The sequence below is a fragment of the Opisthorchis viverrini genome, assembly GCF_000715545.1.
Source record: "Opisthorchis viverrini unplaced genomic scaffold opera_v5_441, whole genome shotgun sequence".
In the NCBI taxonomy this organism is placed as follows: domain Eukaryota; kingdom Metazoa; phylum Platyhelminthes; class Trematoda; order Opisthorchiida; family Opisthorchiidae; genus Opisthorchis; species Opisthorchis viverrini.
Genome location: NW_008752104.1, coordinates 11,497 through 38,403, shown reverse-complemented (window position 1 = coordinate 38,403; position 26,907 = coordinate 11,497). Strand labels below are relative to the sequence as shown.

The 26,907-nt window shown below is 46.2% G+C and overlaps 1 protein-coding gene across 1 annotated transcript; it reads left to right on the top strand.

The window, feature by feature from the left end:
- Window positions 1-596: 596 nt before the first annotated feature.
- Window positions 597-20,934, top strand: T265_15342 (hypothetical protein; the record flags this gene model as incomplete). Its single annotated transcript, XM_009177647.1, has 13 exons — window positions 597-1,242; window positions 2,407-3,701; window positions 5,774-6,067; window positions 7,280-7,426; window positions 8,255-8,354; window positions 9,010-9,286; window positions 9,777-10,060; window positions 10,480-10,784; window positions 11,429-11,744; window positions 13,499-13,749; window positions 16,596-17,030; window positions 17,383-17,652; window positions 20,380-20,934. Coding segments are annotated over 13 exons (4,716 nt in total), but the record flags the coding sequence as incomplete, so codon positions are not given.
- Between the last annotated feature and the right edge of the window lie 5,973 nt (window positions 20,935-26,907).

Here is a 26,907-nt window from a genome sequence, read left to right as displayed (position 1 = left end):
CTACCATCAACCTCATGTGTTCTGGCTGTATCAGGTCGCTGATCTGTTGATCTGTGTTCAAACCTATTTCTGAGTTATGGAGAATTGGGAGGATGCGATGGAGAGACGAATGCGCAGCAATCCAAACAGATGACTACAAGCATCTGTTCATAATGGGCGGATAACCACGGATAGGGGTCTATAAATGTCGAAAAATTGTACTGTCAAGACGACAAGCTGGTTTTGCATGTGAACTAGCCCACCGAAACTATTGCTTTGTGTCCAACTGAACATTGCCCCATCTACCGAATGTTGTTGGCTTAATCGACGGTTTGATCGGTTTTGACAAATGAAACTGTGCAAATCCACCAGCCTCTTTTTTAAGGTTACATTCATTTTTGAGCCGAACGTGAATACATGTTAACCCATGGGACGCGCCGTAGGCTCTTTTGGCAGTGTCTGGGGTTTTGTAGAGCCCTATTTGAGCTTCTCCTTTGCAGGTTTCTGGGCCCAATGATATCAAATGTAGTTTAGTTTCTTGCTTTTGGAACGTGACGTCATCTACGTAACCTAGAGATTTAATGTAGGACCCATTGAAAAGTAGTAGTGACTTCAGACAAGTATTCAGTTCCGTCCCTGTTTCGTACTCTGTTTACTTTCCCGAACTACTCTTTTTGACAATTCAGAATGAAGACGAACTCCCTTCTCTCTCGAGACCTCAAGAATCTACTGAGAACCGCATCCCATCGTCAGGTGCCTATTCGCATGAATCACGGGTTTTTTCGCCCAGGGAGGAAGGCGAGGAGCTTAGCGAGGAAGAATACGATGAACGTGGTGACTTTATAAATGACTCGAAAGCTGGACGTTCTTCGAAACCATCCACTTTTCATGAGCTAGAGGAAGGAGAAGCTTCTAGTGACGATGATCAACGACGTCCAGCATCCAGATCCGGCAAAACTGATGGCAAATCACAGTTGACTTCCAGACTGCTATTAGAAGAGGCCGAATATAGACACCGACTACATGAACGTCATGAAAAACGACAGCGTGAAAGGTTGCACGCTATGGATGGTTTGAAGAAAAGCAAGCCGTCTGCTACTTCCGTGCGTGATATGCAGTCGGAGTTTTTGCAGCCGCACCCAAAATTTGACCCCATTTCAGATGCAGATCGCAGCAGGTTCACCCTATCGGGTTCTACATCTCCCGAAAACGTACAAACGGGCAAAAAGTGGTCTTCTAGTCGACTGGATTCCTTGGACAAAGGTTGGCGAGGTTCAATCATTTGTTTTCTGTCCTCACTTCACTTTTGCTTCTGATTGTCTTTCCATCGATCCGTAAGTCACTTCGTCGTAACCACTAGCTACTGGCAGTGGAAGATTAAGGTTGCCAGATAGAAAGGATAAATAGAGAGATCCTCATTCAATCAGTGTTTTCTGTTCTTATGCGTTTGGATGGACGCCAGTAATCTGGGTTATCCGCCTCATCTCCAATCAACAGCCGCTCCACTGAGCTCCAGACGACCTGACCCACTTTCAGCGTTCTTCTGGAATGCTGTTCTACTGACCCGAACTCATACTTCCTCCATAAACAAATTGCTGGTAGTACTGTATCGACTTGTTTTCAGCGTTCATTTTAATTGGGACTACTCTCACGAGTAAGGCGGATCTTGTTAGTGGTAACTACGTCAGTCGCGCATATTTTGTGGCATTTGGAAACGAGCACGAGGCATTCAAATCCAAATGTTACCACTTCCACTCTTGCGCCTTGTTGGTCGACTTATTCTATTATACACTGTCTTCCAAGCTCGGGATAGCTCACCAGTTGAGGTACGAAGCTACTGGTCAGATGATTATGGTTCGATTCCTCCTAGCTATACTCGCGTGACTTGGCAGCAAATTATGAAAATCATTAGCGGCAAACTCAACTGTACCAGTCGTTGCCGTCTTCCCGGATGAGGAACTCAAGACAGGACACATCAATGGTTAGAGACATTGTCAGACGTGGCTCAGTCGTGCTCTCGGTGGTGCTCATTTGTTCAAGCTATTGTCTTTAATGCATAGCTCTCTTCCAGATCTCGATGAATAGCCCACTGGTACCCCTCTATTTAGGCATCACTTATATCATTTACCGCCTCCAATGCGTAACTATCTACCCCACCTTCCCAGGTCATCGATAAACAGAAGTATGACAGCTATAACCACCGTACGGAGAATGCGCGGTTTTTACAGCTAAAGATGATGTTATCGATGATAGTATCTCACTCCTCGTGCTCCTTTCTTGTCCGGTAGCAGCCATGCTCCGGAATGCTACTTCACCTAAGTGAGTATTGTGAGTATTGTTGTTACTAGTATTCATAGGGCATCATTTCGCGTAATCCTGATATCCGTTGTGTTCCACACTATCATCCAAAATTTTCCGCTTGTTTAGCTCAGCAACAGACCTCCACTGATGTGCCCTATGGCGAACATGGCTTGAGGAAGTCAAGTCACAAACGGTCAGAAAAAACTGAACATAACTCCGAATCTCAAATTAAGCCGGACAGTGTACTTCGTTCCTATTCAACTTCTCTGTTACCATACGAACGTGCGACCGAGGAAGAACTGCAGTATCGTGCTGACCGGTCGTCCAGTCACAGATCCAAGGATCGAGAAGCCAAAAAGTCGGCGAAAGTTAAGAAAGCCAAGCGAGATCGACACGGGAAAATGGAAGAAGTTCCCTCAAAGAGTGGAAGTAGAAGTCACAAAGCTCAGCTACAGTTCGTCGACTGGGAATCGTATGTTTACGGAAAAACAAATTCACAACTTCTAGGCAAGCGGGTACAATCGCCTGGGGTGATCGTCACCAGTCCTCGTTCTTCCAGTTCAAGCTCGCCATCCCGCGACTCCGCTTCTGTGTCTCCCCCGCCAAATAAAGCCCATCGCGAGTCCACCAGCTCTCGTAAACTTTCGTCACAGTCCCCTTTTGTTGATCCCCAATCTGTGAAGTCTACGCGCCGTAAACATAGGCACCGATACCATCGTGAGGTAAGAGAAACAGCACCGCCTCCTGAATCAGGGCGATCTTACAAGCTTGAACCAAACTACACTGAATCTGGTAAACGTCGTAAGCACAAGCAGTTGGCAGATGATTCGGATCAACAAACTATTTCATTGCAGGCCAAGCGCAGTCGTGCTTTCAATGAGCATAAGGACCAGAATAGAGACGCTTCCTTCGAGCCTAACAAGTATCTTGATGATACCAACCAATCCCGTTCCAAATCCCGACCCGATTCGGAACATGCAATGCGTGAACCGCATACAACATATTCGTCCCCACCGCTGTCTGATCAGAATCAGGTGCGTTCGGAAAAAAATCCCACAAAACCCTCCACAATTCGGAGCCCGTTCAAAGAAGATTCCGTAAGTGGTGCGTCAGATCAGAATGAGAATGACAAACCGGAGCCTCCGACAGAACCCGTTGCACGCAAGCTTCCAGAGTCCATTGATCAGGTGATCAAACATGAGCTGAGGCCAGGTCGATTCCAACATTATCGTCTTTACTCTGAATCCGAGGATGATGATGACGATGGCCAATCCGAATCGGAGGACAATCAAGAAGTGAATGACGAGGAAGCCAACAGATCAGACGAAGATCGAGATGATTTGGACAAATCTGGTGCAACGGATGGCAGTGAGCGACAACCACGTGCTCCCAGCAAACCATTTTACTTCCCTTCAATCCAAGTAAGTATGATATTAATTTTGCTTTTCTTCCCTCTGCCCAGTGCGTGGCGCGTCTTTAGCCCTCATTCAGACGATTAGTCTTTCATCTCCGCATTCCTTGACACAAGCGAGTTTATTGCTTCATGTCTATCAGTCGGGATGCCTATGGTGTAGAGACGCTTTATTCAAACTATCCTCGATGATGAAGATTAACGTGAAACCATGAGAATTAGCAGCCAAAACCATGAGTTGGTTGCCACTCCTTCCCCACAAATCATCCTTTCGGTAGCCGCTTACTTATAGCTTGTAGCTATGAACGTCTTGCCAACCAGGTGTTTGCCTATCTGGTGACAATTCTTCCAAGAAGGCTGCATTGGAAGCTGGAGCTATCGCTTTTCTTTATCTCATTTTGGCCATTCAATACTGCTCGGGTGTTGTTAATATAAAACAACCACCAAAGGTTTACGAGGTATGTTAAAGCCCAAAACCAAGTCAAGAAGACCTGTGAAGCGCTTGATATTTTTAGCGCAAGTGCCAACAACCACCTGGAAAATCTGACACCCTCTGGATGCGGCATTGACAACCGGCATTCGGCTAATGCTGTGTCATGATTGGCTCTTAGATCCAGACTTTCGATCAATCAGATCTCGGCTTGATGCCGGACCGGCAAGCGTCCCGAATTCTTGGCCAATCTTGCCTGGGATGGACTTCTCGGCCGTAGCGGCACCTGACTGCGAGCGATAAAGAGAGATCCATGTGGAGTTCCGCCTAACACTGTGGATAGTGTAGCGAGTGGCCAGTCCACTTCTGTTGGTATATGCGCGAAGCGATATTGTGTGATCATCAACAAAACCAACAACACCAGTGTCCACACTGGCGCTTCACTGCCCTACAACTGCAAGGCTAAGTTAATTACATTTGGAGTGGAAACAAGGGGAAGGTGGGTGAGGAAGCTGATACTAGCTCATTTTGATGTGGTTATACCCCCAAAAGCCACAGACATTTCTTGCTGCCTTGCAAGAGAGTCACGGGGAGCCCATCCGACCGCACTAACAACATCCAATCCCTCGCAATCTCTTGCGATTTCTTCTGCTGAGTCACATGCTGCCTGCCTTGAAGTCTGTATCATTCGGAAGGAGGCAATGAGAGCAATAACAGTCCCCGTATACAATCACTCACCATAAGCAACACATGACCGAGCCGCTGCACTCGATGTTGATTAGTGTCTTGCTCGACTAAATTACATACCCGTTTTCCAATTAGTTCGTTACCAATTCACTGAAACCATCCGATACCCTAAAGACGCTTCACATTATTTGTCCATGTGTCGCAACCGAAAAAAAACGCACAATCCTTGATACCCAGTGCTATGTGTTTTCAACGCCACAGTGGGCGCAACTTAGCAAACGTGATTCGGACCTTTGGTATTCGTCTAGCAGTCATTTCACTAGACACATACCTAATTATCTAAAAATTTTCTACAAACTCCAGTGCTTCTCTTTGAATTGCACGGAGAACGTACAGAGACTGTACGTACTGAAGCTTGAGTTTGCATTTTGAAGGTGCATGCCGAAAAGTGGTATGAGGACGATGTCGACTGTGTACTTCAGATCGACAGGGTTCTCACCAGCAGCGATTTGAACAGTTAGGTTTTGGGACTCTTCCGGCGTGCGCCTCATCGAACAATCACACACACACAGAGAGAGAGCAGACATCCTCATCGTCCACACGTCTTTGTAGGGAAGCTTTTTGAGATCTCTTCACACAATATCACGCACTTAGAAGCATGTGAATATAGGACAACGGACAACATAGCTCCTCCGCAGGCTGTGTATCCGATTGCGGCAGTGACCGTATTTCCGACTCGCAGTTGGTGTCGTACTTGATCACATACAGGCCGGGAACACATGACTAGTTTTGTGCAGCTTCTTGCCAAGTCTCACTGTTCCGCGCTTTTCAAATAGTCATGAAATACTTAATTTTATCCGTTCATTTTTTATTGTTCGGTTCCGCCGTAGTAGAATAACTGACTTCCAAGGTTATCCCTACACACAACTTGAACGCTTAACTATTTCTCTTCTTTTTCCCAACAGGGTTGTCGTTCTGTTGAGGAGTTCGAATGTTTAAATCGAATCGAGGAGGGTACCTACGGAGTGGTGTATCGTGCTCGGGACAAGAAAATCAACGAAATTGTCGCGCTAAAACGCCTAAAAATGGAAAAAGAACGAGATGGGTTCCCGATCACCTCTCTTCGGGAGATAAACACACTTATGAAGGCACAGCATGAAAACATTGTCACTGTGCGGGAGATTGTGGTTGGCAGTAATATGGACAAAATCTACCTGGTGATGGACTATGTGGAACATGATTTGAAATCTCTAATGGAAGTAAGTGTTCTGGTTGTTCGGTGAAGTGCACCTCATACGTGTTCCGCAGAATGCATTGTATTGTTGCTAACATCACGCTAGATAGCTCAAGTGGTTAGAGCGCGAAGGTCCGTGGTTCGAACCCAACCTCTGCATCTCGGCTTCCCCTGTCTAGGCTTGGGCAACCTGGCGGTATCCCAGCCCTCGTGCTTCCTTCGGGTAGCATGGCAGCTAGACACCGGAAGGGCGTTACAGCTGAACGAACATCATGCCAGGACTAGTCTCACCAGTGAACTGAACGATACACTTTTTACTGTGTAAGTACACCGGAGAAACCTCCTCTGACTTATCGCAGTAATACAGCGCAACTCAGTGGAACTATGAACGGCAACTTTTCCACCCACGGGCTCACTGTTGACAAATATGTCTTCAGGTCCGTTTCAGCAACAGTCTGCTAATCCTCCTTTTCCTGAACAACAAGACCTGCTATCCCCCTTTCCATCAGTTTTGTAGGTGGTAGCTTCCCGTCCGAAAAGTCGTCCGTCAAAGGACCATTCATCACCTGCTCGCGTGATGTGGAATCAATGGACACCATTTCCTGTGTAATTGCAATTAAACCCCAGTAGCGATCAACTTCTAGTGTTCAACTACTAAGAGGATCCAACCCTCTACAGATTCGTGAGATACATACCGTTGATAAGCTCTGTCAAGGGCGAAACAACTATCCAGTGTTTCTTCGTTTTGCCAAATAGACTGACTTCTCTTGTTGGATGAAGAATGCACTGAAACTTTATAATCTCGTCACTGTCTACAGTTCATATGCCTGAAAAGTTCCACAGGTCCAATGGACCTTCTGCTGGGGGAACCAGTCTACCCTCAGTCACGTGACGTGGTGCTGCATCCCGTCCAAGTCCAAGGTAATCGTACCAGTGATTAGCCACTGGTGGCCGACCGTTAACTAGAGGGTTTTGGGTTCGTTGGAAACTCGTGAGATACCCACGGATAACGTTCCAAATTTGGCTTCTCGGGCTTTTCAGCAATGATCTGCTTCATTTTCAAGTTGAAATCCTTGTTGAACTTTCATTCGTTTGCAAATTAGGCTTCTCGGCTTTTCAGCAATGATCTGCTTCATTTTCAAGTTGAAATCCTTGTTGAACTTTTATTCTACTAGTTCATATGACCGTTGATTTCATTTTTTGTTGCCTGTTATGTGTTCCTTTTGCTCATTTTTAGATCATGAATGGTCCGTTTAGTGTCGGCGAAGTAAAATGCTTACTGGTTCAACTTTTGAAGGCTGTGCGACATCTACACGATAATTGGATTCTTCACCGGGATCTGAAAACTTCCAACCTGCTCCTCAGCCACCAAGGTATCTTGAAGGTGCGTCCCCTTTACCACGTGACCAAGAATGGTATTTTGGCTACAGCATAGTCTTTTCATCCCTCTTAAAGGTCTCGCTTATTCTGAGCGGGATAGCACAAGGCCTGTCGCAGTACCTGTCTTTTATCTAAACACCAGTCAGTCCCAGCAATAAAAGTTGAATTTTCAGAGTGAAAAATTACTGGTTAGTTGTAAAGTCTTTCTTGAATCCTTGGCATAGGAAAGATGTATACAGACAGTGCAAAAGAGAAAATTCGTTGAAGCAGAAACACCTTCTAGATCGCGTCGGGTGATTTAAAGGGGTATAGAAGTATAACAGGTCGCACTGTGGGAAAAAATTAACTGAATTTAGACCGCTTGTTCGAATTATGGTTCTCTTTAGAGGGACCACCGTAGGTGAGACTAACGGTAGATGGAGTCTTCTGAATGGAAAAGACGTTCATTCAAATGTCTTCTCGGAGGGTGATTTCAGATAAATGTTGTTCATCCTACATGGTTTTTTTGGAGAAACCTTTACTGACCAATTTCCACAAGAGTTCCCCCTGATAACCTATTGTGTTCAGAAGCGTCAATACAGTGCCCTCCCATGAAGTAACGGCCCTTCTCAAGGAATTCACAGAGTCCAATAGTAGAATGCTGCATTCCATTTGGGAGAACGACTTCACTTATGGGTCTCATGGTAACTTTGTGCAGCATACAACCACAATCTGGTTGTTGCGATTTGCATTACACAAAGCACATGATTGGGTTATATGAAAATTTAGTCCAGTCGTGAACCGTCCCTCACTGATTTGATTTCCCAGAGTACATTCTTTCTATAATTTTCAGGTTGGTGACTTTGGTTTGGCTCGCGAATATGGATCTCCCCTGAAGCACTATACTGAGGTCGTCGTCACGTTATGGTATCGCGCTCCGGAGTTACTTTTGGGTAGGTTCGGGGTCAGCATCTCCTCCTTTGACCTTTAAAACCTCTCTCGTCCTCTTTCCAGTCCGCGCATGAATACACACAATCGGATTTGAGTTTGCACTATCTCTATCCGGAATTCCACCGACTCATCTCCGTAATAATCATTTTTTTGTTTGAGCACCCAGTTGCAACGATATTGTTTGGGAAGAATATCCTTGTGGCGAATTAGACTTACTAAGTGTTGTGGACCACTGTCCCTTAACGCCTTCTTTTTATTATTATTACAGGGCTGTTATTGTTATTACAGGGCTGCTGACAAGATCTTTCAGAGGTCAAACTAGCTCAAGGACAAATAAACGGACTTTGGATAAAATCGTTTGTGATTACATTCTACCTCTAGCTTGCTAGTGCTCCTGTCCTGGACTCGAGCAACCAGGAAGTATTCCAGCCCTCACTTTCTTCGGACTGCGGGGCAGTTATACACCAGGACGGTTTGATAACTTTTTTCTTCATCTTTCAGCGTCTACAGTCGAACTATTTGCCTCTATGTTCTATCCTTCCTCGGGGTCTAGAGTATAGAACTAATTGAATGTCACCACAGACATCGCTTCATACACCTTACCTTCCTAGATCCATTGTCACCGGATATTCACTTTGGCATTCCCCGTTTTTTCAGGCGTAAAACAGTACACATGTCCCATCGACCTCTGGTCTGTCGGTTGTATTTTTGCCGAGTTTCTCCTGCAACGGCCGTTGTTTCCCGGGAAGGGTGAAGTTGATGAGTTGAACATCATTTTTCGAGACCTTGGAACACCAACAGAGCGCATTTGGCCCGGTGTGTCTCAACTTCCTGGAATGAAGAAATGTGTCTTCACCGAATACCCGTACAATCAGCTGCGACGCCGGTTCACGGAAAAGCAGATATCAGATCTTGGTTTTGACCTACTCAACAAGTGAGTATCTCTCAGTATCCTTTTCACTTTGTTGTTCTTGGTGTGTTGTATTGTTCTGCGCGTAATATGGATTTAATCCATCGATCGATTTGCCCACCTACTCTTCGTTACTAAAAGTTGCACGATTCCTGAATAACTTTTTTCGGATGCAGGGGGTGTGCTTGTCGATAAGCACGACAACGCTTGTTATGACTTTCATCTGATGGTCCTGTTGGATGCTCAACACCCTGTGCATCGTCTTCTGCCTACCAACTTCCAATACTCTCGTGCTACAACAGCCCGTACCTTCATTCTCCTCTACACAACCTGATGCCTGGTTAACAGCGCCTTTTTTAACAGATAGCCTGAGACTGTGGCCTCTAACTTGGTTGCCTATATAGGATGCTAGACTGTTTCATCCCCTCTGCATTCGTATGCCTTTTTTAACTCTGCTGCACACTGATAGAACTCTTGGTTTATCGGACAATGGTCATTCTCTTTTTGTTTTTAGCTTCCTTACCTACTGCCCGGAGAAACGGATCACTGCAGATAAGGCTCTCAATCATCCGTATTTCAACGAACGACCGCGTGCAATTCATCCGTCCATGTTCCCAAGTTGGCCCGCCAAATCAGAGGGTGGTGTCGCCGTGCGAAAGGGAACCTCACCACGTCCTCCGGTGGCCGGTGGTGGAGCTTTGGCAGCCGCAGCCGCCGCAATCGCTTCGGCAGCCGCTAACGTTGGCTCTGGAGGTGCAAGTCGAGTTCGATATCAGCCGCCAGCTCCACCCATGGGAGGTCAGCGATTCTATAGTACCATGTCTGGAGGGGAATCGAGACCAGGAACATTGATCGGATCCGGAGAAATGGTGTCCAGCAGTTTGGATAAGGGGTTCTTGCTACGTTTCTAGCCCCGCCCTCCAAAGCCGTTCGACAGTCTTTTACAGATTGTTTATCCCGTCCCCCGCCACGTTTCATATTAATCATAATTTTTAAAATTAAAAAAAACGAAAATAAAAAAGTCAGTGCCACCGTGACTTTTCAGTTTGCACAGTCTAGATATCGTCTTCTAGTTCGTACTGATATTCATAAAAGTAAGAACAAGTTTTTCCCAGTTTCAGCTGGGAACCTGATACCCTTATAATGATCCGGTGTGGATCAATATGGATGCGCCGTTTCTAAACCGTACTCTACCATGCCCGTACCGTCTACTCCAGCTGTCCTTTTTGATACAGACTGCCATTTCACCCTTGACGAGATCCGTGAACAACTAGCCCACCTTGGTGTCACTGATTTGACAAATGAACAACTTTGGGAGCTGAAAAAACACCTAGACAACGCGATTGTGAGAGATCTCAAACAGCTTTCGCTGCAATACAGTATAGCTGATATCGCTCCGAATTCAGATGGCACGTCTTCAGAGGATTCACTGGCTGTTGCACAAATCACTTCCAGTACGCCGGACCAGGAACTAGGTCAAACCGGCGATCAGCAATGGAACAACCGATCTCCGCTATTGCCAGTAAGTTTGCTTCATAGCGAATCCGTGTTCGCTGCTATCTCGGCGCTATCTATGAATTGCATCTCGTCTTATCTATTTGTCAGCCTTTCCACGGCTAGTTTACAACCGGTCTGTCGATTTAGGCCGGTCACCAGGATGCTGTTTTATTTTTAAAACTCTGTCGTGGTGTCCGATATGTAAATAGACAAGGCGAAAATACACCACGTTGATTGCGGTAGAGTTAACTTAACCTCTAGAACTTCTCGACCTGGTGTAACGGTGATACTACTGATGGGGAGTAGTATGTGTTGTTCGTAGAATTTCGCTTTGCGTCTATTGAAAAAGGGAGATCTGTTGCGGAATTCGTGGAGCCACTCTGTAACATTTGCTTGGATTTGACCGACGAATGAGTGGAATCAATGAATCTTTAGGAAAGTTCAAGAAGCCTCGTTCGGGAGAAGACGGGTGTCCAGTTTTTGTAACTAAGATGCAAATTAGAGTTTTGCTTCCCTATTCAGTGGTCTGTAACCGGTCAGTTGGCGTTTCCGAATAAATAACTCCGCAGCGAAGGCCTTCTTCCTTTCACTGGTACTGACGAGCACCTATGCTTATTCCTGTGAAATTAGGATCTATCGTTGTGATCCTCTGTCATTTAATCATTTCAGACTCTCTCCCACGAACGAGGCGTCTCTAGTACAAGCATTCGGAGTAGGAAAAGCAATGTGGGGAATAACAGACAACCGGATTTGCTAATGAATGGTTCAACCACCTCATCCAATGTGTCAGATATCGAAGATGGCGCAACCCTGCAATCTCAAACTCGTGTGAGGCAGCACAGCTACAGGTCTAAAACGCGCAAATCGAGTCGGTTTCAGCTGCGTGGAGCCGGAGAATCAATCGATTCTGACGAGAACACAGACAAGAACTCGAGGAAACTAGTATTCTTAGAGTCTAAATCAAGACCGTCCCGCCTGGTTCCCGGTAAGGTTACAAAACATCTATCTCAAGTTTTTCCATCGGTTTTCAAATCCTAATATCTATCCTCATATTCTTGTATTCTCAATGTGTTCCATCTGTCTTCCAATGTCTTTACCGTCTCGCTGCCGTTGGTGTCACCATCGACCAACAACATACGAGTGCCGCCTCAGCTACCCATGCTTCAGCTTCCCGTGCTTCTACGTCAGCGCGCTCTGCCTAATGCTTGCCATATATCCTAGACCTCGAGGTAGTTCAATGCTGACGGTGCAAAACTGACGATCGGATGGTCCGTCGTGTGAACCTGATCAAGAAAAAAATCGTTCAGCTTTAGCACCCCTTCGGTGCCTAGCTGCCATGCCACATGAAGGAGGCACGAGGGCTGGGAGATTGCCAGGTTACCCAAGCCTAGACAGGGGAAGTCGAGAGGCAGAGGTCTGGTTCGCACCACGGACCTTCCGGTCAGTACATTCGCACTCTAACCACTTGGTCCATCTCGCCCCTGGTGTACGGAGGCCAACCGTTCTTAATAGCTGAACACCACATCATTTGGACGGATGTGTCACGGGCCAAACGAGGGCATGTCCTGATTGGTCAGAATGCCAGCCAATCCGAGTCAAGCACCCTTGACTCGATGCTTCTCGCCCCCTCACGGAGATTCTGGCACGACCTTGTGGAACACTCTGACTACCCTATAAATACAGTTGTAATAATTTTCCTTTGTCTCCATAAATGGCTGTGTAGAGCTACCGTGCCTTTTGGTACACCATATTGGGCGGAGCAGGAAGCCAAGGGACCGATGGAGAGTTGCACTACTGTCCAGCAAGTCACAATACCTGGCTTCTTGATTGCTCCTGTCTAAACTTCGACAGCCTGGCAGCATTCCAACCCTCGTGTCTCTTTTCGGTTGCATGTCAGCTATACACAGAAAGAGTGTTGCAGCTTAACACCAGCTCCGATTGGTCAAAGATCATGCGAAAGGCGAAATCTAAGAAACTACTGTGGGGAGCTGTGTTGGGAACCTCATGGTTATTGAACTCTGCTATGTGTATATGCTCGCGACTCACCAGGGAATTTATTTTTCCACATCGGTTTGCCTCCTTATTCTTAGATTTATTAAAACTTCTCCCCTGTGGTTGCACAACTCTTTTATTGACTTGAATTGACTGGGTTCAAAATCATCTCTATGTTTTGGGATTTTGTCCTCACTCATCACTACTTTTCATACAACACTGTTTGTCGCGTCTCCCTGTGTTTTTCCACTTATGTTGTTCACATGATAGAATAAACTAGCCCTGCTTTCAGTAGGTTTCGCCAGGTCAACTCGGCCTTTGCTCTGTAAACTTTGCCTCTGCAAACTGTGTACGCTAAAGTACGATGTGAAATGTAGTATCGCCTAATGATATGTGAGTGGCGTCTGTGAGCTTTGTGTGGAACCCGATAGCATAATCTACTTTCATCAGTTCATTTATCGCAGATCCCTCCCTTAATCGTTCTCTGTGGTTTGCGGGTTTTGGCATCCTTAGGTACTGGCACAAGCGCTTTTATATACTTCTCTAGTTCCTGTCTGAATGCAACACCCCCCTATCAATGGGTCAAAGCGAGTCCCCTTTCCCGGCTCTATCATTTAACACCCAAACAATTCAGTATTGTTGTGGATAGCTGTTTCTTCTTTCTTGCTGTGTCATCCGGGTTTCTTCCCAATTAATCACGGTTTACAATATCATCAATATCAATTTATTGTTTTCCCGTTCGTTTAGCTCCACAGACCTGTGTAAACGGATCTCCGCATTACCGTGCTGTTGTTCCTCGTACCTGTCTTAACGATCCACCCCAGGGACCACCGTCAAAAACCGTGTGCGATGTTCTATCGATCCACCAGCCGGCAGCGAGTGCACGTTCAAAGCGAAGCGAACGATCCGAACGGTTTCAGGTTGCCGGACATTCCCCAACCGAGGATTCACCCCCGGTATCTGTGCAAGACATTTTGCAACATTCTGATCCGTCCACTGTAAGTCGGCCCCAGATTTTGCACTTGACTTTTCATCCAGAATAGGAAATTATCTAGTCCCTTTTCTTCAGATCATGCCAGGTTGAACTTCTTAATGGCATGCTTTTCCGCGTTGATTGTTGTGCTGCAGATAGCGTATTATTCGCGTCTTCTTATCTCAAGGCTTGGACCAACCTGAAGGCCACTTACAGGGCCTTCGGGCAGTGTCACGACCAGGAATCGTCCAAAAACTTACCTACCGTGTAAATTGTTGGACTCGTAGTTTCAGTCCGACCCGGGTTTTTTGCTTGGTTCTTTCTGGGCTCGAGCAAACCGGCAATGGCTCAGTTTAAAGGCTTTGAGGTCGATGCAGCTCAGTGCTTAAAGTGCGAGCTACTTATCGAGAACTTTGCGTTCCAGCTAACCACTTTCTGGGCTTTGGCAGCCCCTATAGTTTGTTTATTCTAGGTGCATGCTAGCTAAGGGCCGACGGAGTGTCAGAACTCTGTGATTTTGTTTTGTGTGGTTTTTGGATTTTGGAACTGGATTTACAAACTGTAGGATCATTGATGCGACCCTAATTCTGTGAAACGCACAGATGCTCATATAACTTTGTCGGGTTCTTCATAAAGGAAACTACTCACAATGTTGCTGAAAACTCTTCGACAGCCCACGACCGGTTTCGCCCTTTTTGGGGTTCATCAGGTAGGCGCAGTCCTCGAGTTTCTGTCAACCCTATGTTCGTTTTCGAGAAATGCACTCATTTGCAAATAATTTGGTTTTCACGAGAGACTCAACTGAATATCTAGTTTATGATATCCCACAGTTAAGTCTCTCTTGAAAACAGTTCAATTTGGTTTCAATTAGAACATAAGGTTGACAGGAACTCGGGGACTGCGCCTACCTGATGAGCCCTAAGAAGGGCGAAACCGGTCGTGGGCTGTCGAAGAGTTTTCAGCAACATTGTGAGTAGTTTCCTTTATGAAGATGTACTGCCAACTGAAACATGGGGCGGCCTGTGTGCAGCACATTCGGTTGTAGAATATCATTTGTCGGGATCATTTTTCACCTGGTGCCCTTATAACAATTAGTGTTCGGTGCACGCAGACTAGGTTTAAAAGTGCCGGAGTGGAGTTGTAACGATTTACCAAGGTGCAATCGGATTCACTCTCCCTGTTGAGGTAAGTAGCTCCCATCGAACAGCGCAAGGCTAAACTTCGTATTCACGCAGGTAGTTAATGTAAGTTCAGAGTAACTTAGAAAGCACATATACAGGGACACTGTGTGCATGCGGCCTTGTAAATGGTAAATAAACAACTTTGGTCACATGTCCAGGCATCACATAAATAGCTTTCTGATGTATTGACGGGTAGACACGCATGCGTGCAAGCCATTGGACAGATCGAGTCAACCATTACGGCTACGCAGCAGTTTACTGATGATTGACGAACGTGTGCAAACTCTGACACATCAATACGCAGCAGTTTACTGATGATTGACGAACATCAGAGCAGCTACCGCAGCAGCTGTAGATGAAGTTGCAGCGCGTACTCTTTTCATGGGGTTAGAAAATCTGGAATCAAGTTGTTTCCTCACGATCGCAGGTCCAAATTGAGCCGCAGTCATCCGAAAAAGAGCGCCGAACTCCATAGTTGAGCTGATTTTGGTGGTTAGTTGCCATCTGGTGTTTTCTTCATAAAGTGAGTAAAGAAGCGATCTCAGTAATGTCGGCGATGAGGAACGCCCTTTCCTGCGAAGTTGCTTATTAGCCAACACAAACTAAGTGGTTACAAGCCATCAAACAGGAGAGTAAATATCTCATCTTCACAGAGTTTATGTAAAGTGAACATTCTCAAGCGTCCTCTTAAACGTTCTTTGAATATTAACCAGTAATGAACGACCAATGTAAGCGGTTCCACAATGTCCGTCATAACCTTCAGATTCGGGAACGCAGCTCAGACACCAGACCATAGACTACTTGCATGCTTCATCAGTAGTATACACTGTCACATGGGTAGCTCTTCGTCTCAACTAATCTACTGTTTTCACGACTCAGAGCCTCATCTGACGTTGATTCCTACGGTGTCCTCGCTCTTCTCGTGCTAGTCACATGTGTTAGCTACCAATTATCAGTGCGGAAATTAGGTCGGATGGGGCTTGTCTGGGTCCATATTACCTCGTTTGATTGTCGGTATTCTATCGAACAAGTGAACAACATCGAACCTAGAGCACAGTGACCAGTAATGTGGTTGTGTTTCATCGCAGGTGCTCCGCCAAGTCGGCTTTTCATAAAATCGCCCGGGTGCCTTGCAGTCCTGGGACAAGGACTATCAAAGTGCCAAGTGGGGACTTTCTACATGAGATGCTAGAGTGTTTTCAAGCTTTCTTTTTAAAAAGCCTACTTTGAAACCATGCATCCCTTCAATTTCTGCAATAAAATGCATCTATTCGGAATGTTTTTGTGGCCAACCATTCTTTCTGTGGCCAGCTTTGTTTGCGGAACGTCCATCGTATGTCTATGGGAGTTATCGGACTGACGCCTCATCCAACTTTCGCTTAGCTCACTCTGGGCTGAAGTCATGTATTCCATAGAAGTTATCGTTTCTTTTTGAATGTGTTGCCTTGAATTTCCCACCCCGATAACTTAAATGGGGTTGTTACCAACGGCCTTCCTCATTAACAGTAGCCTCTGACCTTCTCTCACCCAACAGTCCCAGGTAACAGAATGACTATGTACGAGTCGAACTCCATGAATACTCCAGCTCATATTTTGGATGATAGGCTTTGTTGTGACTAGTCCGTTCTTACCTGATTTACACAGTTGTCTTGGTTGGTAGCGTTTTAAACATTTTCTTGTTTCCTGACAGCGCCTCCCATCCGACAGTCTCCGACCGAATTCAACAAACGGCTCACGTCGTACCACAACGCGGCGTCTGCTTGAACCGTCGCATAAATCAGTGGAACGGCGGGTTAGGTCTGCCGTTTGTGAACACCGTCCTCCAAGCAGTTCAGGTGACCTCTCTCCCCACTCTTTATCCCAAGTTTACCCTCATTCCGGCTTGACCACAACTGGTCGAGGAAGTTCTCCGAATACTAATTCCCATCTGCTGAAGACTACGCGAGGGGGTAAGCTGAAAGGACCGTCTTCCGCTCACTCTCGGCAACCACGATCTACTCCGGACTCACGACTTGCCAGATTCGCGGACGATCCTGTCGAAAACATTTACGATATCAGTTCCAGAGAACACCGCACTTCGGGAACGTGTGAAGTCAACCGACCACTTTCTCTGAAGTCGTTGGATGTATGTTTTTTTAACTTGGGTGTGTATTTGTTCTGTTGACGTTAGGCTGTTTATGCTTCTGAGCCACAGCTTACGCCCGTGGTTTCATTGTGACAGATGAAATCAAAGCGCAAACAGGAAAAATTTAGTTCAATCCGGCTGCCCCAGCCGGAGGATCTCGAATGTTTTGAAACATTCGTTTGTCGATAACAAGCTCTATCTGGCTGCATTGAGGTGGTCCCCTAGCGAGAACCCGGACCCTTAGAGCAGTATATAGAACTTCTCAGGACATGTACTACAGCTGGCCTGCGTGCAGTTCTACTTCTTTAGAACCTGAAATACCCATCTGCTCTCCGTTTTTCACTGATTTCAGCGCCCCTCTTCTCTAATTTCACAACCGCGTCCTCGTCTTCGGCGTCTGGACCCTGTTTCACGTTACCACTCCTATCGTCGTAGTTGGTTGACGTATCGGGCTCCTGGAGAGGACGCACGGCGCGTGCTTCGGTGGAATATCAAAACAGCCATGATGCATCGTGAGGTGCCTTTGTTGCAACGTAATTTTGCCGAAGTTGTGGAACTGTTTGGGGAGTCGGCGGCCGATTACTTGCGTCGTGAGCGACAACACAACTTAAAAGCATTGAATGTGAGTTCATATCGATCAAATGTTACGGTTAGTCTCTCACTTTTTATATAGCTGGTTGACTCTTACCCTATCCAACCGTTATTTCATTTATTTCTGAGTAAGGGATGTTTTTTGACACAATGGGTCATTCATATTGCCCATGTCTTTTGACTGTTCCTACAAATTTCTGGTTGCAGTCTGTGACACTGGTGCATCCAACCATTGCCAAATATTAGTGGTATGGTGACACGTTTACCCTGTAAAAGTTTGGTGACACAGGCGGCCCACGCCACGAAGCAGTTGTTCATCGTGTAAACTGGGTTTGTATGTATCGACGCCCAACTTGCTCTGAGTATGTGTTAGGTAAAGCGGGTCGCTCAGATTTGTCGCGCCGTTTTTGGTGTACAAACGATGATTTGGCAGGCAAATGACGTGCGTGTGGAATATTCACCCTCAGACTAAGAGAGGAAAATGATCGGTCGGTGCGTTCAGTTGTTTGGGGCGTTTTTAGTGGGGAACTGGACCGTGTAGGAGAAAACCTATAGCAGAAAGAGGCCCATAGAACATGGTTCACTCCGAATTACTGGGTTTACTGAGTGGTAGGCTGTGAAATGAAACACAATCTGACATTAGTGAATATACACTCATTTGCAAACTAATTTGGTTCTTTCGAGAGACTCACCTAGAACCCAGCTGAATCTCTCGTTTTTTATGTTCTCAGGCAACTGAATATGCTGCACCAACAACCTTATGAGTAGTACATTACAAAGATATACATGTACCGCGATATTTCAAATATCGTAAGAAAGGCGAAACCGGTCGTGGGCTGTGATTTGATTTTCAGCAACCTTATGAGTAGTACATTACAATCTGACATCGTTTAATGTTTTCTGTATAACAGGAAGCACTGAGCACTGAGTTCAGTTCATTCAAGGATCGGATAAACTGCGTTTTCACAACGTGTGGGCGCATAATGCGAGAAGGGATTCAACGAATGGAGCGAAAACACCATAAATAAACGGCGAGTTGTTTGTGAGCAAATAAGCAATACAGCGCTGATGGCTACGTGATCTCGCTGGACTCATTCACTACTGATGTCCCACTTATGTCTTCGCACTGTCAGCTGGCTCGAAATGTAACTAATCTGACCGCCATCAGTGTTACTACATCACGATCATAGGTTGTGGCACAGCTGTTTCCTTGATCATTCATTCAATGACTCCCACAGCATACTAAACAAGCATTTCAGCATTTTCAGTGTTCAATCTACTGGTTCTCATAACAGCCGTGCATTCGTCTCTGCTTGACAAATTTATTTGCTGTAACGTACATTAGGCTTCTGGGGGTGATGAACAATTCATAAAGTTGATTGAGTGACAGGACGTGAAGCTGGTAAAAGTTTCTACTCTTGTACTACCACTATTACATTCCTCGCCAAACCAAGGCAGGTGGCATACCGGTCATCGTCCTCTGTCTAAATTGTGCGGATAAAGCACAGTAAAGCATACAATCGGCTTTGAGAAGTGAGCTTTCGAAATGTATCACCCAGCTCAGACACTTGAGCTTCTGGGGGTGATGAACAATTCATAAAGTTGATTGAGTGACAGGACGTGAAGCTGGTAAAAGTTTCTACTCTTGTACTACCACTATTACATTCCTCGCCAAACCAAGGCAGGTGGCATACCGGTCATCGTCCTCTGTCTAAATTGTGCGGATAAAGCACAGTAAAGCATACAATCGGCTTTGAGAAGTGAGCTTTCGAAATGTATCACCCAGCTGCATCAGACACTTGAATTTGCCATCACGCTGTCTCCCTTGCTGGTTGCCTCACTGGCTTGGTTACTGATCATCCTGTCCGTTATGCCCACGCGAACATCGCGAGACTGGAACAGTGCGTTCGTTCGTGGGCCATGCACTCATGTTTGTGAGAGCCTGGCTTTTCCGGCAAAGGAGCGAATCGCTGGATTCTTGTGGAGAATGTATCTGAACATTGGTAGTTCGGATACATCTGCTGGCAGTTGGTCATGGGTCCAATACACTCACATCAGCACACGAATTTCAAATGACCGGGGGCCAACGGTGAACGTTGGTGGCCTAGTAGGACCCATGGTTGGCTATTGATCTGTCCACTGAGTTTGGTAGTTAGTTTTCGAATGTTTAGGCACCAAACGAGGAGACCCCATCAGTGGGCGATTGAAGTGGGTGCACTGAGGATGTCTCCTTGATTGATGATGAAACGTTCGCAATCTAAATACCAAACTTAGCGAGCAGATCAACGGGCAGCACGATTCTCAAACCGCAAATTGGTTAGTGCGCTAAACACCCCTACCATGCGGTGCGCGCCCCTGCAAAATCCTACTACTTTACCCTGTTGCAGAAACTTCCTATGGGTGTGCGCCACTAGTTTAAAACAGCCCATGCGAATCACTTTTCTGTTTGTTTATTCGCATAGCTGAATCAGCTGATCGTGAGTACGACTTACATCGCTCTGCTTAGGTATCGAAGCTACTAATTCTCGTTGAGGCATTCTATTATCTCAGGGCAGAGTGGGCATTCATCCGTCTTTCGGATTATGGACGTTTTGTCTCGGCTGACTTGGCTTGCTCCATGACTACAACCCACGAGGTGGTTTTCCCACGGCCACAGATATTCGCCACCGCTTGTTGTTTCGGGTACAAATTGCTTATCATTTTATGCTATTGTTATCCCATCTTGTTGTTTGCCTAACGGCCTTTTTCTTCATTCCAGCTAAGCTACATCCCTCCGACGAGCAAGCGTCATGACTCTGAACGCTGGCGAATTCGTTCGGCCTCGGACGGTTTTGGAGGCGCGCGAATCCACTAGTTGTACCACGCCTTCCCCTTCGTTTCCCTTACTCAGCATTTGATCGCCTGCTGTACAAGCCACCGCACCCTACAACTTGTGATCTCCTGGGCCATTTGCATACCAAAGACTGTTCCTTAGTACATTCCAACGGCATCGTTTTTCTTCATTCTATCGCCGCTATTATCGTTATTGTTAGTTTTTCACTTTTCCGTTTTGTTCTCATTTATTACCTAATCTTACATCCCAGCTACGTACTACTAACAACATATCCGGTACAAATCCTTTTTTAGTTTGCTCGCCGCGTCACATGATTTTCAGAACTTTGGTCCCCCAAGGGGACAAGTACCGCTCATAAAATCTGCTACGTTGTAGCTCCGGCATTTTTCGTTTATTTGCCACCAATACACGGATGAGTGGATGACCCTTCTTCGGATTCAGTCCAAGACTGAGAGGTAGATTGAATAGAACCCCCACCCCGAAAGGTGTCCTAGGGTAGGATGAAACTGACATCCATAAAGAACAGGAAGCTTTGGAGCAATAACATACTTGAGGACACAGAAAAGGAAACCGATCTTTTTAGATGCATCTGTAGCGATCAGTTCGTTTGAGTGAACTAAACCTGGAGCATTGAAGGAGGAATGCATTCGGGATCAATGAAAACCGTGAGGTCCAAAAAGGGTTAGTGTTTTCGAATCTTGCCAGAGTTATCCCCCGTCTTGATTTTCTCTGTGCACAGTTGTGTAAGGTTGAATGTTAAGCGACGTGCAGAGGTGGACAGAACATGGAGCGATAGTACGTTGCGCCATCAAGGGGAGCGTGATCGTTGGACAAAATCACGAAAGAATGCTTTCAAAGCGTCAAGCATAATTGCTCATTCGTAGGTATGAGACGTATGCCAATAGGTCTACCCTAGTGGGATTGCATCACCACCTGCATCGATGCTCCCTCGTTGAGGTATTCATCCCTAGGTGGCACACTAACGGTCTGACCACCGGCGATTCCACAACTTTTGACTAAACAGAGATGGCAGCATTTCGGCCGTGCAGGTTAGGACGGTGGCTGGACCCAAGTTTGGGAATAGAGAAAACATTTACTTATTTCCAGCAAAGTGGGGAAACATCGGAGGAAGGGTCAGTGACAAAAAGAACCACAATAGAGGGCCAATTCAGCTGTGCATTTCCGGAAGTTTGGCAATATCGAATGATGTCAAAGGGATGGACATTTTGAAACGGAGTAATGAAGGATAAGGCAGGTACAGTAAATGGTGTTGGGAGGAAAGTGAATTACGAAAATATCGGTTTTTATTTAAGCACAAGGCTTGAGAACAGAGCTAGCAATTAGATGAAACGAAGGGTTTTCTTGTTTAGGCTTACTCGACAGTTTGTTAGCTTCACAACTGATGAATTTGCCTTTCGCCTGATCAGTGGTGGCGTTACAGGAGTTGTGATTGGTCAAAGGGGGGAGGACCACTGTACAGAAATTCCTTGGAAAAATGTTTATTGGGGGTGGACAGGTACGTGCCCTTGATGAGGACAGCTGTGAATCACTGAACGACTGCCGGTGGATTATTCGAGAGCTACCATTCTAACGTGGTTTCTAAGTCGATGCCCATAAAACACAAGAAGCCGCGTAGGCAAAGTATGGTAGAAACATCTGATAAGGATTTTAGCAGAGCGAACGAGGACAGTATGGAGAGAAGCTGTGAGAAAGTCAGGTCACTGCTTTCTTCAGTGTCTCCGGAATACGAGTAGGAAAATTCAAAAGTTTGGAAAAACAGTTGGCATTGGGAAGGCAGTTGCATTCACGTCGTTCTCTCTTGGATATCCTTGTTCCCGTCCCGAAACATGAACATATCTGAGTTTCGCTTCTGTTTGATCTCATTAGCAGCGCATATCGTTGGTTATGCGGAGAGTTGAACTCCGTATATCCGAACTTTAGACGTAACGGAATCGAGCGATGAAACGTGGGTAGCAGGTAAAAGGGGTTTAATATCACTGGTGAGGGGTCAGGTCACTTATTTCATCGGACATCTCAGTTAAGGTCGCGTATTTTGGTAAATGCAGCTAGCCCAGCAGTCGTGTTGGCGTGGAGTTTGGAATGGTGAACCACATAGGTTGGGCAGCAGTACCTTCCCAGATGGAAGCGTTGGTCTTCGCCGGTTTCATATGTGCGACCACCATCGTGGTTCTAGCGATTCTCGCGACATTAGAATTTCCATGTGCGGCTGCTCCCGCCCAGCTATGACGTGCCTCCGGTTGCCGAAAGCCCTGAACGTTGGCTGGCGTGCTATGAAAGCTACAGATTAGCCCCTGGCTTTCAAGAGCTCAACTTATCAGGTCCCTCCTTTGGAGGCGCATCAAAAGTTCATACTCGGGGATCTCCCTGTAAGGCCCTCAGAGGAATTCCGGGTAGTGTTTTTCGTCCGAAAAGAGATCGGTTTGAACTTACCTGATGCTATCCAAACGTTTCAGCCTAATCCGTAAATAGCTAAGTCAGGGTCTTTAGACAAGTGGTGCTAATTTTGACAGAAGTAAGTCGTTGGCTCCAGGGGGAAGGAATACTAACCAAAATATTGTTATCCAATCGCTATTACCACCCACAGTAACCTCCGATCACAAGGGGGGGGGGGAGATGCAATGAAGAAGAAAGATGTCTTCATTGAACCGTATTTTAAGGGCAACCATTCGGCCACAGCTGTTAAGCACAGACTGTGCTACGATTAGTCGCAATCACTCAGCCCATCTTACTTCCTACAACGAAACAATTTGAAGGGTAGAACACAACGCACCTGTCAAGACTGATGCCTACAGTGCAACACAGCCTGAACAGATCGTTTACTAGCGGGTCCCAGTAGAACCGAAAGACTCACGAACACTACAGACGTCGGTATTTGGCCGGACAGCAGTTTGTGAGTGGAACCAATCGGTCTGTGACCACAGCCATGCATTCGCATCATGTGGGTAGTTGCAACACGTGTCAACTGGGGCACACGTGAACTGGTCAGAAAAAGCGCACTATCATCGTCCCTCTGTTGCAAATGCCTTTTCCCAAGGAGTGGGAAGAAAACGTAGTGGGATGTCGTGAGTGTCCCGTTGGGTCGTAGCGCCGGACAGGCTGGGTGTATTGAACGGATCATCTAACCTCAGGACTATTAATAAAAAAATATCGAAGTCGACGCTTTAGGCTGTGGACTTGTGAAACTTTGGGACGTGGCAAGCAGCTGCCTTATTGCTGTAACGTGAGTGGCCGTCTATTGGTTACGCCTGCACTGAGCCTGCCAGGCTACACGATAAGGAGAAGACAGAGAACTCGGGACACGGCTGTATTGTCAAGACAAAACATACAGAGCTTACGCGCAAATATATGGGATGGCTAAATGGCCAAATATGGTCGTTCACTTGTTCGTCCTGTACAGCCAATGGCGGTGTTCCAGTCGTGAACAATTTCAGCCCCACTCCGCTGGTCGTATTTTGCTAAGCCGTGTCTGGTGAGCTCCGCCAACGCACCTGATATCCGAAACATGCACGGATGGTGACCTTGGGGACGCGTCACTCTGCACATGTGCTTTTTTCATGTCTGGGCGCGTCCTGACACATTCAATTTTCTCGCGTCTAGGAGACGGGAGAAACGTAGGCTCCTGGTGAGCACACAGGTGCTAGATGGTTTCCTCCTTTCCGCGAGTGGGAAACCTGTACAAGAATCGGGATCCCCAATGTACTTGTTTGCCCCGAACGTCCGTATTTCGCCTGGTATGTTTGCGTCCGTTTAGTTTTTACTGGACTGGCACTTCCTTTGGGCGTGAAAGCCCTTCTGAATCTTGGTCGAATCAATTCCAACGGTGCTCTGGTCCTTGCACAGTGTGGTGTGGTTCGGTAAGCTAGTGAAGCTGAAATCATTAAACCCCCTCCCTGAGGTTTGCATTGTTAGCCTGTACTCGTTTAAAGTCTTTCAACCCTACCATTGACAGTCACATGCCTGATACGATCATTGCCTAGGAATTAAATGAACTCATGACTTTGAAATCAAGGACCGTTATAGGAAAGAATCTCTTCTGGTCAACCTTACCTCGCAAACAGATATCAAAGTCATTTAATTGCCTTTGTGGTTTCGGGTTGCTCAGAGGCAAATTGCAGCCACAATCTCCTTTTTCGCTGTGGCGCTCTTGCAAATGGACTGACAATGTCGATCGTGATCTTTGCCAGCAATTTCATTGAATGCTCTGTGGGTTGGGTTGGTCATTGTTCCGAGTCGGGCTAAACAAGGTTTTGCTACACACATTTTTATGGTGTGACATATGACAAATTCGAATGTAGATTGTTTTGTTCCTGAACGTATGCTTTTGCACGCGCATGGTCCAAAGTCAATTCGTCAACGGGCTGCGTCCACATACATTCTGTGAATCATGAGAACATCCTGGGCCTCATTTGTACAGTCGTGTTACCTTCGCACAAATGGACGGAAAACATAATTCGTTAGATGAAACCGCCCAAGGTTTTACCAAAAGATTGACGCAGATGACAAAACCTTTATCCGCCAATATAAGTAGTCAAGCGCATACCTCACTGTTAATCCAATGCCGTCAAGACTTCTTTCAGGGCCGACCTCTAGAAGGGTCTCATGGCGCCCAATACTATTCGACCTTCCCTACTGTAGAATTACACCGTAAAAGTAGTTGAGACTGTCATTACACTGGGAGTTAGTGGGACCACTTTATTGACGACAACGTATGGTACGCATCTATCCCACTCAAGATAATGACGCTATTGGGACAAATCGACTGAGGCTGAGCCCGCATACCCAGTGTCTCCCCTTTGTGTGTCTCTGCAGTGTCTCTCCCTCATTCGTTGTTGTTGTTCTCGTGGGTAGAGATCAAATAGCTATTGACGCAGCGGTTAACTCATCTGTTTATGCACGTCATCACCTGACCAAACGAACTCGTGATTGCATCTTTTCTACCACGGATGGTCGCCTCGCAAAGATTCCTAATTCATGAGCAACACTTGAGTAATATCCGGATGCATTGAGATAATACAGACCGGTCGGCGTGATTGCGCTGCCACTGTCTCTACTAGCTTGCCTACTCTTTCGCCTGACACTTATCCCGAATGCTTGATCACTCAGTCAGTAACCTATATCTAACTGCAGCGCTCTAGGATTTCGTGTACTTGAAGTCATCATTCCTCCCATCAGAATGGTCATTTCTGCACTGGGAGTGACGGTTACCTGTTCTTCAATTTCTGATCCCTCCATTGGAAGCTGAAATACTATGGAACTCCCCTGTTTTCTCAGCCGATAAAGTACGTTGTCTGAAATTTGTTAGCATAAGCCTACTCGTTAGTAGTATGTTGTAATGAAGAAATTATGAGCGCCTCGGTGGAATTCGCCAACAGAATGCCGGACAAAATTGTGCTGACCTTTGTAAGCCGTTAATTCACATGGTTTATGTACTAATCTCGTGTTCCAGTTCCAATATTCCAGTTTGGTCTCTTGCGGTACACCACCCCTGACAACCGCTGGTCCTTGAAGCGCACCGGATTAAAAGTAGCAATGAGACTGGCAAAAGTCACAACTATGGGCATATCGAGTTCACAATTGTGTTGCTTGCGCTAACAAGCGGTTCGCCAAGACTGATGCTGCAGGTGCTCGTGTTATCATGAGTAGATCTGCTTCGAATCGTGTGCAGTAATGCCTGTATCCTTGTAGTATCTTCAGTACGGTCTGTTGGGTCAATACCATCTTGTTAATTTCTGATCCGTCCACTATCCCTACTGGTTTTACCGCATCCTCAAGGTCTTGTTAATCGTCACACACACACTAGAGCCACTTTCCGTGTCTATCTATTCAATGAAGGAATGTTTGGTACCCGGGTGCGTGGTCAGACGGAAATTGAACTAAATTTCGATTGTTTCGGGTTCATTCGGACAGAGGTGATTGTGTGTGTTGGATGAGTTGGAAACGGACGGTAGAACGTGTTCTTCAGTGGTGTTGGAGGAGATGGGTTGCGGTCGCTCTGTTGTGCAAGGAATCAATAAATTTCGGTGCGTGTTGAAACGGTGTGAATAAAATTGGATCTTCGACGAAAGGAGGACAGTTAAAAGCCTCATGATGAATAGTTCGATTTGGAAAGCTCCTCTACGAAGGCCTCCCAACATCTACGGTCAAACATCGTTTATGTATTGCGCGCCATCCAGACATACAGAAGATGAAGTTTGGCTCTGCGTAGAAGTAAATTTACAGTAGGTTGAGACAAAACATCAGCAAGCAGAAATGAGCATGTCATTGACTTGTAAGCTTTTTACGGCCTTCCAAAATGCAGAGAACTTGTATACACGTGCAAATATTCGGATCGCTGACCTCCGGACACACATGGTAGGAGCGAACAGCACATTCAGTCGCCTGGAGACATCACAACCGAGAGATTCAGCTGGGTTCCAGGTGAATTTGTTTGCA